This window comes from Plecotus auritus, assembly GCF_963455305.1.
Source record: "Plecotus auritus genome assembly, chromosome: 4".
NCBI classification, from domain to species: domain Eukaryota; kingdom Metazoa; phylum Chordata; class Mammalia; order Chiroptera; family Vespertilionidae; genus Plecotus; species Plecotus auritus.
The window spans coordinates 93,845,440-93,861,130 of NC_137775.1; the positions used below are offsets into that span (position 1 = coordinate 93,845,440).

Genomic DNA, 15,691 nt, shown 5'->3' on the forward strand with positions numbered 1-15,691 from the left:
GGCACCAGCTTCCCTCCGGCACTGGCTTCCCTCCGGCACCCAGGACCAGGGCTTCCCTCCTCCGGCCGCTGGCAGGCACCTAGGACCCGGGCTTTGCTCTGGCCCAGCTTGGTCTGAAAGATTGTCCGGAATGACATCTGGTCTAATTAGCATATTACCATTTTATTATTATAGATAGTTCTGGAGTCAAGTACACATGGATTTGACTCTCAGCTCTTCCTCTTACTAGCTGTGTGCCTTGCAATTTTCTTACTTCTCTGAGCCTTTCTTCTCTTGTCTTTTAAATGGGATCATTATTATCATGACACTTCAATGAGCTCATGCACACAAGCCCTCAGCAGAGCCTCTAGCAGAGTGAACACTCAGTGTTAAAACTTTTGGTTAGTTTTATCATTGTTTTTATTCTTGTTTCTTATTAAACTGAGCCTGGGTGGTTGAGGTCCATCCATATTACTTGGACTTGCCCTCTCCTGGCCTCACCAAGAACAAGTAGGCTGATGCCTCCTCCTCTCTTCCTACAGCCCAGCTCCATCGGCTGGAGGGGCTGAGGACCATCGGTGTCACCACAAACGGCATCAACCTTGCCCGGCTGCTGCCTCAGCTCCAGAAAGCTGGTCTCAGTGCCATCAACATCAGCCTGGACACGCTGGTGCCAGCCAAGTTTGAGTTCATCGTCCGCAGGAAAGGTGACCATGCAGCTCCCAGTGGAGGTGCCCTCCTAGGCCCCGGAGCTGGGGCTGGGGCCAGGGCCAGAGGCCTGGGCTCTCACCCTTGATATCTTGGCTATAAACCTGGGCTTCACCCCTCACCCTCGACAAATGTCCCTCGCTTTGTAGCCACAGCCCTGAAGACTTGGGGGTCAGATGCTAAGAGCTATGATGACCAACTTCCCCATGCTCTGTGCCCAGTTTGCTCATGACTGGGCTGAATTGGCTGCCCTGTGACGAGTTCTGAAGAAGTGTGAGGCCACCCAGGGTAGAAGCAGCTGCCCTGAGTTGCCAGGGTCAGGGTCAGCACTGCCAGGTGGGGGTCCCCCAGCAGCCCCCAAGGGTGTTCCCTGTGCCTCTCCCTTCACCCCTGCAGCAGGGACTCCCACAGCCTCCTCCCACTGGACTTCATCAGGGAGGGCAGGGCTAGAAGGAGACCCGCCAGAGTCCCCTGTGATCTCGGGTCGTGGGCTTCACATTGGGACAGAGGCTCCTGCCTCTCCCTGTGCCTCCCTGCTTACAGTCCTCCGTGTTCCCAAGGCCTCGCCCTCAGTGAAGCCTGCTCCAGGCACTGGGAGGGGACGGACACACAGGACACTGCCCTGCAGGACAGGCTACTAGAAAGGTGTGAGGCCCCTAGGTCACCTTTGTTTGTTTAGTGGTGCCCATTAAAGTGCCAGAGAGGGAGAGAACTCTCAGCAGGGAAGACCTAGGGGCATCAAAGAGGAGACTGTACACTGGGCCTGGGGGAACTGGGTGGGGGATTGAGATCAAGGGAACTTACTTACCCCGAGGAGGATGTCAGTCGGGAACCAGCAAGGGCTTTGAGGTTGGAAAGTAAAAGGTGCATTATGGGCTTTACCCCCCACCCCCACCCCACACATCTAAGTCCCTGTCTCCTTACCTCCTTTCCTGGAATGAGGATTGGAGACAGTGCATCCTAAAGTCCTAACGTCATATTTTCCTTCCCATTCAGACTCCTGTGCCACTGCCCCCAGTGAAAGGGACTACTTTATAGGGGAGAGAAGAGCTAGGTCACCCTAACTGCATTCTGTATAGATGCTGCACATTCCTCCCCTTGCCCTCCTTCACCGGGCCATCCAGAAATGCTGCGAGGACAGCATGAAGGCCATCCCCAGGCCACCCTCCCTCAGCTGATATCCCGCTGGGAGTCTCACGTGATCTGCAGATTCTGTGGGCTGTGGGTGGGTGCGACCGGCAGGCAGTGGATGCAGGAGTGAGCTGAGGGGAGCTGAGGGGAGGACAGGCCAGCCTGGGTAAGCACAGAGAGAGGTGAGAACCACATGCATGGGAATCGCTCACCAGCCCTGACACAACTGCGCACAGTAGGTGCTAGTGAGAACATGTAGATTGAATGAACAGAGGGGCCATTGGGGAGAAGGCCTGGGTCCGGCGCCAGGAGCCTGTGTTCTGAGATGCAGTGTGTGGCAGCCAGCAGGGCCCTGCTTCTCTGGGCCTCGGTTCCCTCAGGACTGAGAAGGCCCCCCAGGTCTGCGTTGCGCACTACAGCCCCGGGGTCAGACCCAGCCCCTGCCTGCTTTTAACAGCCTGTGAACCAAGAATGGACTTTGCAGGTAACATTTGCAATCAATTTAATGATAGGGAACATTGACTATGAACCCCAACCAAGCAAAATATTATCCTTGTAAAAATAATTAATTCCTTCCATTCCATACGTGGGCCTGTATTACCAAAAACTATTCTCAATTATTATCATATTCTGAATTGAGTCAATGAAATCTTTATGACATACACCTACATAATATCCTCAATTTTGCCTCTTGGCCTGCAAAACCTAGACTCTTTACGATCTGGCCCTTTACAGAAACGCTTGTTGCCCAGTCCTCTGGTCTTAGAGATGCCTTACTGCTGCGATGCTTCCTCCCAGGCTGTGAGGGAGGAGCCCGGGGAGAGGGAGGACTTCCTGACCGTTCCTCTTCCTCCCACAGGCTTCCACAAGGTCATGGAGGGCATCCACAAGGCCATCGAGCTGGGCTACAGCCCTGTGAAGGTGAGGGTGGGCCACTGCTTCTGTCCCTCCACCCTGGCTTACCCTTTCCCTGTCAGCTCCCGGCCACCACTTCCCTACCCACTGCGTCCAGCCCTGCCCCTCACAACGCAAGGGAGGGCAGAACTGTGACCCCCATGGACTCCCCCAACCCAAGGAGAGCTGTGGGGTGAAGGGCAAGGACCGGGACCTCCACTGGAGAGCCGAGGCAGGTCCCAGATCCCCAAAGGTCACCCCTGCAAAACAGCCCCGAGGGACAGCGCTCACGGTCCCTTCATCCCCGGGCAGGTGAACTGCGTGGTGATGCGCGGCCTGAACGAGGACGAGCTCCTGGACTTTGTGGCCTTGACCGAGGGCCTCCCCTTGGACGTGCGCTTCATAGAGTACATGCCCTTTGACGGTCAGTGATGTGGGTGCGGAGGGCAGAGGAGGCTGGGCCTGTGGGCAGAGCATGGAGACCCCGTGAAGGGTGTGTGGGGCAGCAAGGTCTGGCTCACACAGTGGGTGCTGCTGACCTCCGACCCTGCTGTGTGTGTAGAAACTTCTCCAGAGATGGTGGGGAGACCCGGGCAGGGCCAGGCTAGGGCTGCATGGGCATCGGAGGCTTTTAGGCGGGGCCTCCTGACTCACGGGCTGTGCGGGAGGGTGGGCTCCTGCCGTGCTGAACTGGGAGCCTCCAACCCCAACACAGGTAACAAGTGGAACGTCAAGAAGATGGTCAGCTACAAGGAGATGCTGAACACCCTCCGGCAGCAGTGGCCGGAGCTGGAGAAGCTGCCCGAGGAGGAATCCAGCACAGCCAAGGTTGGGGGCAGGCTAGGGCTGGGAAGAGGGAAGTTGGCAGGGGCCACGGGAGGTCAGAGAGCAGCGATGTAGGGCAGTGCCGTTAGCAGGACGCCCCTCAGTGCCAGCACAGCAGCCTCCCTTTTCCCGGGTACAAAGGATAAAGAAGGGGCCGGGCGTGGGACAGGGGTAAGGTGACTTGACATAGGACCCACGCCAGTAGGGGGAGGGGTGCTCAGTCTGCTCCTCTACGGGCCTGCTCTGGCCACGGTGCTCCAGTCCCCGTACCCTTAGCTGGTCTGCTCGGCAGGCCAGGCACAGCCAGAGCTCGTCCCCCACTCGTGTACCGGAGTCTTCTGTGGACTGAGGGCCCTGGGTGCTCCCTCCCGAAGGCTTCCCCGAGAGGCCATGGAGTGAGGGCTCGGGTAGGCAGGGAGAGCTGGCCCTCTCCGCCCAGGTTCCCGCCACTGCCCTTCTTCCTCCTCGCCCAGACCTTCCGCGTCCCTGGCTTCCGAGGCCAGCTCAGCTTCATCACATCCATGTCTGAGCATTTCTGTGGGACCTGCAACCGGCTGCGCATCACAGCCGATGGGAACCTCAAGGTGAGTGTCGGACATCCCTCCCACCTGCCCCGCGTGGAGGGGAGACAGCGGGGCACATGGGGTGGGTGGTGAAATAGTGTCAGATTTGGGGAGGTCATGGGAGCAGCAGGGGAAGGTGAACTCATGGCACCCATGAAACCTCCCTCCCTCCCTCCCCCACTCTCTCCTCCATTCCTCCCTCCCTCCCAGTAACTTGCAGCTGATTGGGAGCCACTTTCCAGGACTTGGTGCTACCATGGTGGGGGCAAGTGGTGAAGGGTCACGGTGCACTTTATCTCCCCCGACCCAGGTAGGCCCCTTCCGCCAGCCAGGGGCTCAGCTCTGAAACCAGCCTCGTTACTCATGTCTAATGAGCATGTGCTGTGTGCCTGCCCTGAGGGATGAAAGGGTGACATAGACTTGCCCCGCCCTTTAGGGGCACACAGGCTCCTTGCTAAGACCAAACAAAGCTGCTAATGTGCACAGGTGCAGGATTCTTGGTCCAATGAGTGATGGACATAAGGGTGATGGCTATAAGGGGGTGGACCTCGGTGAGCCTGGAAGGATGGCTGGGTGGAAGTGAGGGCAGGGGAGGAGGGTCTGGGCACATCCCAGCATCCTGGGCAGATCACAGTCAGATCCAGGAGAAGCATGGTAGGGGCTCAAGTGCCCAGGGAGAAGGTGCGGAGTGTTCTGTTGACGGGGCTGTGCAGGGTTTCTGAGCAGGGGGGAGACCTGGTCCCCTGTTCACGTTTTAGGAAAAATAACCCGCAGGTTGAAGTTGGAAATAGGAAGACTGGTTAGATGGCCATTTCGCAGTGTCCCAAATGTGCAAGAGGGTGCGGTGAAGATGGGAAGGAGGAAAGGGGAGTTGGTCATGCAGGTGGCGGGTGGGAGAAAGGCGTCAGGTGGATGTGGACTCTGGGACCTGGTTAGGACTGAGGGGTGGGGTTGGGGGGTGTCAGATGCTTCAGGTTTGCCATCCAAAAGGAATCATTCAGCTGTTACTAAAAAGCAAAAAGGTTTTCCTGGGCTGGGATTTAAAATGGACCTGAACTGTGGGTGGTGAGTCGGGGCCCTGCAGGAAATGGAAGGTGGGGTTCACCGGGCTGAGGGAGCTGCTGGTGGTGCAGGTGAGGGGGCTGTGAGGGGTGTTGAGGCACCCCATGAGCAGCAGCTGGGCCCCCCTGGGGGGAGCGGAAGGGGAGGAGGTGGTGCCATTGGGGCCAGTGAAAGCCGGAGGCTGGCGCAGTAGCCTCCTGGTTGGTGTCATTATGGAGGGAAGCAGCCTCTCCAACAAGTCAGAGAGGGAGGAAGCAGGGAGCAAGCACCAGCCTCCCTTTCCTCTCACGCTCTCCTCTCCCGGCAGCCCAGCCCAGGCCCAGGCAGAAGCAGCTGGAGGGCCTGGAAGGTGCAGTCTGGGCCTCCCGGGGGCAGAGGGGTGGAGAGTAGAACCCAGGGCCTGGTGGGGAGTGAGGATGGGAGCAGCATGGTGAAGGAGGTGGACCTTTCGCTTGGATTTCACTCCTGTCTTCTCTGATGGTCTCTGCCCTCAGGGGCTCCGGAAACATCCTTCTGACTCTGAGTCCACAGAGCCTTGTATAACGCTGGCACATAGGAGGTGCTTTATAAGGTTCTGTGGGAGAATGGTGGGTATCTTTCTTTCTGGAGCCCCCAGAGCCCCAGCCTCTCTCGGGGCTGGGAGCCCCGAGTCAGTGTGACTGACCGCAGGATGGCCTTCCCCCAGCCCTCTGGTGTCCGCACAGGAGTGGGACAGGGGCAGGCAGGTGATGTCCATGAGACGAGGGACCAGCAGGGCCCGAGGGAGACTGGGATATGCGGAGGGGACTGCTAGGTCTCAGCGAGGACTCCTCAGGAGGCCATTCCAGGGAAGGTCCCGGAAAAGTGTGCAGCTGGATGGCTAACTCCATGGGCAGCAATTCCATTTTTTAAAGTGCACTCTCCAAGCTGAAGGCGACATGGTCATATCCAGACATAGCCAGACACAGGCCAGGGATATCTGAGGCTGCTTCCTGCCCTCCAGCCTGACTCCTCCATCTGGCGCCTTCTGCCCCTTGTGGTGGGAAGTCCTGCCCTGACTGTGCCCAGCCGCAGGAGGCCTGGATGCTGGTCTCAGCCTAGAGGGTCCTTCAGGGACGGGCCAGGGCGAGGGATGAAGGAGGCACATTGTCCTCACCCCTGTGATGACCCCCTCAGGTCTGCCTCTTTGGGAACTCAGAGGTCTCCCTACGGGATCACCTGCGGGCGGGGGCGTCTGAGGAGGAGCTGCTGGGAATCATCGGGGCCGCTGTGGGCAGGAAGAAGCGGCAGCACGCAGGTAAGGGGTGGGGTGGGCGGGCCAGGCTGGGGTGAGTGGGTCACTGTCAGCAGGAGGGAAGCAGAGTTTGCGGGGAGGACAAAGCACAGCCTGACAGGGAGCTGGGGACTCAGCGTTGAACCCCTAGACTTGGGATGCGGTGATGGTTCTCCTAGGAGGTTGGCACAGTGGAGACTACAAGGGGCAGGTCCCCGAATTCTCTTGGGCTGTTTTATTGGTGGGGAAAGGGGTGTCATTGCCCCTCTTCCCACACACGGCCTTCTGTCAGGAGGACAGGGCCTGGCGTCAGACTTCTGGGCTCGGTCCTGGGTGGCCTGCAGTACACAGTGGGGGCTTTGTCAGGTGCTCCTGGGTGAGTGCATGTACACGGGCTGTCACACCACTATGTCATGTTTGTGTCACAACCTGTCCCTCCTTCTCTTCCCTTCCCTGCTCTCCCTCCCCCGCTCTCCCTCCCCATCCTTCCCTCACCCAGGCATGTTCAGTATCTCCCAGATGAAGAACCGGCCCATGATCCTCATCGGTGGGTGACCCAGCAGTACGTAACCACTCACCCTTGTCATTGGGGTTCTGTGGGGTGGGGCCCCCTGCCATAAGGCACCCCTAGATCCTGCATTTCATCCCGATGTTCACAGCCCTGTTTTTCTTCTGTTCCCCTTCATCCTCTCATGCCCCTTCAAGCTTTGACTGCCTCTGCTCTTCCCTGTGCACGCACCGCTCACCCAGCATGCCACAGGAATAGTCATTGTCTCACCAGAAACTGGGGGGTCCTCGAATTTAATGATCACCAAGCTGTTCCCGAAATGTAGAGCTCCTGGTTAAGGCAGAGACCTTGTCCTTGGCTCGGGAACGTCCCAGCTTGGGAGCAGTCACAGGTGTCTCTTCCCCTCTGGAGTGTGGGCCCGATCCTGGGCGCCTGGGGACCATTAGCACCCATTGGGCGATGGGTCACCAGCTTCTGCGCAGGGCAGGGCAGAGCTTGAGCAGCAAGCTAAGAGTGCTACTTACTCATCTCGTGAGGGAGGACACAGCCGCGATCGCAGCTTCCAGGTTCCTTAACTCCTGGGAACCACGTGATGAGGACCTTTCTCATTGTGTGGGATGCCGCGAACAAAAACACCTTTGATACAGAGCTGCACGCGGTGTCTTCTCTCTCGCTCGGCTTTGTGCTCTCCACTCCTCCTCCAATGGTGTGGGCAGAACCAGAGTGGGGGAGGGGAGGGTTGCGAGAGGAGGGGGAGAAGAATGCCCTTTGCCCTGAGTCTGTCTTCTCCTTCCTTCTTGCCTTCCAGAACTGTTTTTGATGCTCCAAGATTCCCCACCAGCCATTCCAAGCATTTCCTCTTGGGACCCACTCGGCGTTCAGGGTCTGAGACACAGAGCGAGTCTCTCCAACCAGGTGGCAACTCTGTGGAAGGGCTGCCAGGTGCCCCAGACGCCTCCCCTCGCCCAGCGGTGGCTGGGGGCTGGCTCCCCTCAGAGACACTACTGTTCCCACCCGGACTCAGACACCAACCCAAAGTGCCTTAGCCCCGTGTCCCTGGCTCCTGCCACCCACTCAGGATCACTGCCCACCTCAGACCAGCTCACCCACGTGGACACGGAAGGCCGGGCAGCTATGGTCGATGTGGGTGGTAAGCCGGACACAGAGCGGGTGGCCGTGGCCTCCGCCATGGTCCTCCTGGGGCCGGTGGCCTTTAGACTTGTCCAAGAGAACCGGCTAAAGAAGGGAGATGCCCTGGTGGTGGCCCAGCTGGCCGGAGTCCAGGCCGCCAAGCTGACCAGCCAGCTGATTCCTCTGTGCCACCACGTGGCCCTGAGCCACGTGCAGGTGCAGCTGGAGCTGGACAGCACACGCCATGCCGTGGTGATCCAGGCATCCTGCCGTGCTCGGGGCCCCACTGGGGTGGAGATGGAGGCTCTGACCTCAGCCGCTGTGGCCGCCCTCACCCTGTACGACATGTGCAAGGCGGTCAGCAGGGACATTGTGTTGGGGGACATCAAGCTCATCAGCAAGACGGGGGGCCAGCGGGGGGACTTCCACCGGACCTAGAGCTTCTGCCCTCTCACCCACAGCCCAGCCAGGTCACGAGGGATGCACTCGGGCCGAGGGAAAGATGTCTAGTTCCTTTAACCCTGTCACCGTTGACCTTCACCAGTAGGAACCCCAGGTCAGCCCATGCCTTCCTGCTAATGGTGACCTGCGAGGCCTCTTTTATTCGGAGAGAAAGCAGCAGGCCCTTCGCCTTCCTGGACACTAGGTGACAAGTGGGGTCACAGCGAGCGATGCTAGATAACCGCGGTCAGCTGTGTCATCTGCGGACTGTTTCAGCCAGCCAGTTTCACGGCTCGCTCTGGGCTTTCTCTCCTGCTGCTTCCCTGGGGAGAGGATAAGGGCTCACAGAGCAGAGGAACCCGCTGTGAGGGGAAAGCACAACCAGCACTAAGAAGGTCCGGGACTGCTCTTCAGCAGCTTTGCCCGCCAAGTCTGGGAGCCACAGCCCTGCCCGCCCTGCCTCTCCGCCCTCCACCCTCAGAAGGAGAGCCCGGCCCTTCAGACTTGCAGACTTTCGGTTTAACAACGCACAGTCCTGCCTGCTCCCTGACCTCCGCCCCCCTAACAGGACCCACGGGGGCTGCGGCCCTGAGGACTCCTGACCAGCCACTCAGGTGGCACCTGGCCCCTGCACTGCTGTCCCACCCACGCCCCACCCCTTTATTCTGGAACATATCAGGGAAAGAAGAGAGTTGGAGATTGCCTTCACCCACAGCGCACAAATAAACCCCGATGCCAACTTCGGAGACGCAAGAAAGGACTGTCTGTGCACGGGACACGCAGCTGCTAGGATTTCATGCCCACCCTCAACCCCAGCCCAAGCCACTCCCCAGGGGAGAGGAGCAGGAGGGTGCTGGAGAGGCCGCAGGTGCATGCCTGCCCTCCATCCCCATTCCCTGTGGGAGAGGTGGAGGCGATTGGAGCATGGAAGGGCTCCATCTCCAGTAAGACGGTCGGGGGGTGGGGGGATGTCCGAAGCTCATCACTGGCTGTTAGAGATCAGGAAGTAGTTAGAGGTTCCTGGGTTTCAGCCCAAACAGTGGCCTGGGCTGCTGGGTCCTGGAACGTGGATGGACCTCCTGGGGTCTGTCATCAGGGACCTCCCGCCTGCCTCCCTCTGCCCGGCACCCAGGTGTGCTGAGGAATGCTTAACAGCCAGCTCGGGAAAGGGAAAGGCCACGCTCCTGATTTCAAGCTACAGTCCAGGTGCCCGGAGTGCACAGTTCCTGCAAGTGTCGCCGCTGGGCTCTCAGCGCTGGTAGGAGCTGGCTCCCCACACACCAGAGCCCCTCACAAGAAGAAAGCACCGGTTTCAAGGCAGGCTGGGGTGGTATGGGTTTAATATTTTTTAGTATTACAATATATTCTTATAAAAAAGGTGCGGGTCAAAAGGACGCTGCCGATTTCGTACATTAGCCTCCTTTGTCCTCTGAGACCGCTGGGGAGAGCGGCCTTGGCAAGAAGGCGGCCCTGGTAGAGGCGGGGGAACAGCCACCCCACCCCAGTGGGTGGAAATAGGATGGGGCCAGAGAGAGCCTGGGCCAGACCCTTCCCAGCCCCCTGGAGAGTTTGCTCCTCCCATTGCCCTAGACCAGTGGTCGGCAAACTCATTAGTCAACAGAGCCAAATATCAACAGTACAACAATTGAAATTTCTTTTGAGAGCCAAATTTTTTAAACTTAAACTTCTAACGCCACTTCTTCAAAATAGACTCGCCCAGGCCGTGGTATTTTGTGGAAGAGCCACACTCAAGGGGCCAAAGAGCCGCATGTGGCTCACAAGCCGCAGTTTGCCGACCACTACCCTAGACACACCTTGCTTCCATCACGGCGGGGGATGGGGGGGTGGAGGGGTGGGGGTGCTGCTACAAGGGACAGGTTGCCTTAGGTTAATTGGATTTTACATTGGACACAAAATTAGACAGCGGGAGACATTCACCCAAGGGTGGCAGGAAGGGCACCGGAAGCGACCAAGGAACACAGGCGTAAACATGTAGCACATCGAGGACCAGCGCAGCCGGCTCCACGGGGCACTAGCCCCTTAGCGGAGTCAGCTGCGATGGTCTGTGGTCCAAGGCACTCTTGAAGATCTGGCTACAATGGCATCTGGTGCCAGAGCCACTGGCCAGATCTTGAAAACAATAAATAGAGAAGGGAAAATCGGGGTGAGAAACCAGAGCCCTGGAACAATGCATGTGTCCTCTATAAACAGTTAAGTCAAACTGCTTTCCTGCGCACCCCACTTGTCTCCGTCAGCTTCCATATCCCTTGTCTTCCGTGGGGCACATCCAGTCTCTGTGGTGGGTGGGAAGGCCAGGATTTGGCACACCTGTTGGATGGCAGTGGAGCCCGCCCTGTGCCCTGTGGGTTAGGTGCACCCCAGCCAGGTGGGGAGAGGAGTCCAGAGGCCCCACCTACCACCTTCCCTCATCCCAATGCCAGCCCTCAGCAGGGCTCCTGGGTGTGCGGATGGGTATCACAGACCCTGCAGCTCTTCCTGGAAGCCTTCACCTTGCCCTCATCCGGGCTCCAGGATGGCCCTGCCCCCAGGTCCCGGCCAGACTTACGTTTGCTCTAATCCTCTCCCTCGAACCAACACACATGCTGGGCTCACCAACCCTGTTTCTTCCCTGGAAGCTACTATGGCCCCACCCCAGGGATCTGATGTGGGGAAAAGAGGCAGCTGGAGCGTGGGCCCAGCCCACCAGTCTCTCCACTGGCAATAACCCTGAGCCTGAGCCAGGAGGTTAGAAGGGCAGAAACATAAGGGAGTGTCAGGAGTACAGGAGGTGAGGAGCCCGTGGATGGGGTGCAGGCAGGACGAAAGGTGAACTCAGGGGCGTGGGGGGGCGGGGTATGTTGAAAATAAGAGTCCTGATGGAAGTGACCTCACCTCCTCTTTTAGAAGACATTTTGCTTAGATACAGCCATAGACTCACCCGCTCAAGATGCAGAATGGGAAATGGGAACAAACAGGAGGACCAGAGTGAGTCCCTGGGAGGCAGGTTGAAGAACCAATCAGGTACTGATGGGGGTGGCCTTTCAGGCAGGGCCCTCCCCAGGAAGTCAGCCTCCCCCACCCCGTCTCCCTAGCTTCCCCGCCTGCTCCAGCCCAGGTCTGATGGCCTCAGAGGAGGAGACACCTCAGAGATGGTGTGTAAGTGCAGAGGGCAGCCTGGCCCTTGGGACCCTCTCAGGAACTGACCCCAGGGCCAGCCTCAGCCAGCCAGACACACAGGGTTTGAGGGGGCCTCCTGTGTGCTGGACAGGATGGAGGTCACCGCGGCTCCTGCCCTGAGGCAGACGTCAGAAAGAGTGTGGGGTCTGAGTAACATGAGTGGTAGACTAGAAAGCTCTGATGCGGGGCTGTGTGAAGTCACCGTCTCTCAGGACCATGGCCCAGGGTCCCGATGCCTAAGGCACAAAGTATGGTGATGAGGGGGGTCTTTGTTGCAACCCTTCCCTTATCAGATTCATCAAGTACCTGATCGGGATCCACAGCCAGGGAACCCATAGGTGGGTTTTCTGGGATTCTGGGTTAGTAGACAGGATGGAGGTGGCAGTGGGAAGGAAGGGGAAGACTTAGACATGCGAAAGGCTGGAGTGAGTGGTGATGGAGGAAACAGGCTCTGCTACTCCATCTCCTGATGACTTGGTCCCTGGGGTACCCTCAGCACCTTTCCTGGAGCACATCGAGGATACATGGCGCCTCTTCCTTTCCATCAAGAGGGGCAGGGGCTCCCAGATCCATGGCCCATTAGCTGCCTCTTGAGGGCTGGGAGCCTGGATCTCTCGCCTGGTCTCAGGGTGCCCCCCGACCAGTTACTGCCCACTGCACATGATAGCTGAGCAAGATTCAGGGACCTGTCCAGGCTGGGTCTGGGCAGCTCTGTGCCAACATGTGGGTGCCGAACCTGCCAGGGAAGTCCCAGTGGGCCTCCGAGAGTGATCTTGGGGCCCAGAAGTAGGAAGCGTAATGGGAAGAGGAGAGGGAGCAGCCCTTCAGGTACATGTGGGAGACACCTGGTCCTGCCTCACATAGCCGCACCCCAGGACCCAGCCCAGGGCTCTCAGCCGAGCACCACGTGGTTAAGTGTCCCGCCTCCTCCACTCAGCCCCTGGCCATCCCTGTCTCCTGGCCTCCTGCTCAGCTAGTGCCCAAGTCAACAATTTAGCCTGTTGATTGCCCGCTCCCGGGTGACTTCCAGGGCCAGGTTCCCCGATCGCTTGCGGCTGCGCTTGAGCTTGCACAAGTCCTTGTCAAAAACCTCCCCAGAGCGCAGGGCTGACACCAGGTCATCGAACTCGCCGCCCTCCTCCAGCGCGCTGCCCGCGTGGACCTTCCGCTGCCGCTGCCACCGCTCCCGCTCCCGCTGCTCCTTCAGCTGCAGGGGGAGGGGGATAGGCTGAGGCCGGGGCAGCTACCCCCAGACCTACAACACCATGTCGCCCAGCAGGGGTACCTCCCCGCTATGCCCTGGATGCCGTTGTTCACCAACTGCCCACTCCCACAGGATGCCCTGTGCTCTCTCCTCTAAGGCGGAAGACATTCTCTCCCTTGGGAGGGCGGTGACATCAGTCTCTACAGTGTTTCTCAGCCCTTGCCCTCCTCACATACCCCAACCATTGACCCCTGGGGGCACCCCCCTTGGACCTGCCTCTCACCCTGCAGGCCCTGCCTGCCACTCACCATGGCTTCCATGCGCACCCGTCGCTCCTCCTCCTCCTTCCTCCTCCTCATGGCCTCCAGATCCTGCCGGGCCTCTGAGAAGGCCTGCAGGAAGGTATCGAAGATGCCAAAGAATTCGTCTGGCTGCATCTTGCTGTCCTGCTCCCCAAAGTGCACCAGGGCCTTGGAGAACTGTAAGGGGGAGAAGAGGTTGGAGAGTCACCCCTGAGCACCATGGGCCACGTGGTTAGCTGGGTGCCAGCCAGAGCTGAGTCGAGGCCGAGGCTGGCGCATTTGGCATAGGGTCAGGGCTGGAGAAGGGGAGACCCCCTTGTCAGCAGGGTGCAGACAAGGCTGAAGGAAAAGGTGGAGGTAGACACCCTGGGGACGTGGGGGTCCAAGCTGACTGATGAGGCTGCCCAGAGCCACTTCTGGGTCTGTCATGGTGTGAGTACGGGGCAGGAGCTACAGACCTTGGGACCGAACTGCCTGGTCAGAAATCAGAAGGACCTCAGAGATCATAGTTATTGGGCTAGTTATTTAACCATCCTGTGCCTCAGTTTTCTCATCTGTAAAGTGGCGATGATGATAATAGAACCTTCAGTGTTGTTGTGGGGGTTAACATGTTAATAGAGGTAACCAGGCACTGCTCTTCAGTGAGAGCCACCATCTCTGACTGACTCAGAATCTTCTAAGGAAGACCTCCCTGCCCCGTGTGTGCTCCCCAGGCCCGCGTGGGAGCTCCTGTGAGCATCTCAGCACTGCTAGACCTCAGGCCCCATTCCGGACCCCCTGAAGGAGGATGCATGTTTTACTAAAACTCACACAGACGTGTCCACGTGCAAGTCAGTGTGGGAGGAAGAACTGAGGCCAAAGCTGGGCTCCAGTCATTCTAACCCAGCTCTGTCCCGCACAGCTGGGCAGCCCGGGCAAGTTACTGAACCTCTCTGGATCTCAGTGCACGTATCTGTGGAAAGGGCCAGTAACCATTCAACAAATGCATCAAGTAGGCAGTGAGACTGAGGTAAAGCAATGCGGTGCCCGGCACCTGAAGAATGGGTTAGGATCTTTGCATCAGAGTTGCTATTGCCTTCCTTGTGGGAGTGAGGATGTGGTTGGTCCTTGGGGCTCTGCGACTCTGGGTCTGTCCCCTCTGGGGCACCTGGTAGGAATGGTGAAGGAGCGCCGTCGACATAAGGCCGAGTTGGAGAGGGCTGGGGCGGGCTAGGCTAGGGTGAGCCGAGGCTTGGGCACTTCACCTTGTCCCGGGCCTCACTGAGCTGGTCCTCCAGCTCGGAGAAGCTAAAGCTCGACACCGTGATGAAGTCGCTCATGACTGGGACGAACTTGTCATTTGGCTCCCGTGCCTGGCGTTTCTGATATTCCAGCTCCTGAGGAGGGGAGGGAAGTGCTGGTTAGACTGGTGGTGGGTCAGAGTCAGGAATTCCGGGTCACCACCCCGCCCACCCTGCCTGTCAGTCACAGGGCGATGAGCCTTCCTTTGGAAGAGGAACACCCTGGGTGTCAGTTTTAAGGGCAGCATAGATTGTGAGAGTTATCAGCCAGCCCACCCATCTCTATCCTGCCCTCGCCCGCCCTGCCATCTTCCTGTCTCTAGACCCAGGCTACCCAAGTGTGGCCTGCCACCAGCCGCGTTGGCCTCACCTGGGGAAGGTGAAGAAACACAGACTCTCAGGTCCCACCCAGACCTATGGGATCAGAGTCTAACTCTTAGCAAGACCCTCAGGTGATCCATGTGCACATCCAAGTGTGAGATGCATTCCTAAATCTCGCTGACGCTGCTGGCCGGGGACCACGCTTTGGGAAGCACTTGATAAATTGGCTGTCACCCTCAGAGCAGCAGTGAAAGGTTCTTTCTCATATTTAACTTCGTTCTCTAAGCTCATTCTCCATACCTGTAACCGCCCCCCACCCCCCACACATGCACTCAGTGAAGATGGGTATGGAGGACAAAGGGTTGGGGACATCCCCACACTGAGCCAGCCTAGCCTAGGGCCAGAGACAGTATCATCAGAGGAGCCATCGGAGCAGGAATGGTGGCAACCAGAGACCTGGGTCTCCAGCAAAGAGTGCAACCAGGCTCCTCTAGGGCCTGTGAGGAGGTAAAGAGACATGAGGCAGGGACTCCTGGGGATAGCGGTCCCCAGTGTCACACAGTGCCACCTGCCCCTCACCGGCGCCCAAAGGACGTGAGTCCTCTTTCCCACCTACTGGAATCAGAGTTAAGCATGTGTCTGATCTACGGTTCAGTCCACTCCACCGCCCAGTACACACTGGGTTAGTCTCAGGGTCCCCCTTTGAGAGACTAACATTAAGCCCCTGATAAGCCAACCATCCTCCCAGAGGCTGGCTCTGTGCTAGAGGCTGTACTCATTATTCTATCACCCAAGCCAGGAGCGCGGGGCCGGGCATGCATCTGACAGGGTCTGCTGCCTGGGGGCCCACAGTCTGACCCAGTGCCCCTGACCGCAGCCCCTCACACCCATGCGGCAGGAACGATGTACTCAC

General features: G+C 58.6%; 2 protein-coding genes across 5 annotated transcripts in view; one reads left to right on the forward strand and one right to left on the reverse strand.

Moving 5' to 3' along the window:
• MOCS1 (molybdenum cofactor synthesis 1) overlaps positions 1-9,903 on the forward strand; it is a 44,487-nt gene extending 34,584 nt beyond the window's left edge. The window contains exons 4-11 of one of the 2 annotated variants that reach the window (XM_080663270.1): positions 522-686; positions 2,678-2,739; positions 3,025-3,136; positions 3,428-3,540; positions 4,011-4,121; positions 6,318-6,438; positions 6,914-6,961; positions 7,731-9,903. In XM_080663270.1, coding sequence (XP_080519396.1) covers positions 522-686; positions 2,678-2,739; positions 3,025-3,136; positions 3,428-3,540; positions 4,011-4,121; positions 6,318-6,438; positions 6,914-6,961; positions 7,731-8,491 — 1,493 coding nt within the window. In that variant the 3' untranslated portion in view covers positions 8,492-9,903. Of the gene's footprint in view, positions 1-521; positions 687-2,677; positions 2,740-3,024; positions 3,137-3,427; positions 3,541-4,010; positions 4,122-6,317; positions 6,439-6,913; positions 6,977-7,730 lie in introns of both variants that reach the window. The other variant, XM_080663271.1, reaches the window with a different exon arrangement.
• Positions 9,904-10,706: 803 nt separating this feature from the next.
• DAAM2 (dishevelled associated activator of morphogenesis 2) overlaps positions 10,707-15,691 on the reverse strand; it is a 105,182-nt gene continuing 100,197 nt past the window's right edge. For all 3 annotated transcript variants that reach the window (XM_080663269.1, XM_080663267.1, XM_080663268.1), the window contains 3 exons: positions 14,422-14,553; positions 13,184-13,354; positions 10,707-12,878 (listed from right to left, as the gene is read on the reverse strand). In XM_080663269.1, the coding sequence (XP_080519395.1) occupies positions 12,657-12,878; positions 13,184-13,354; positions 14,422-14,553 (525 nt within the window). In that variant the 3' untranslated portion in view covers positions 10,707-12,656. The remainder of the gene's footprint in view (positions 12,879-13,183; positions 13,355-14,421; positions 14,554-15,691) is intronic.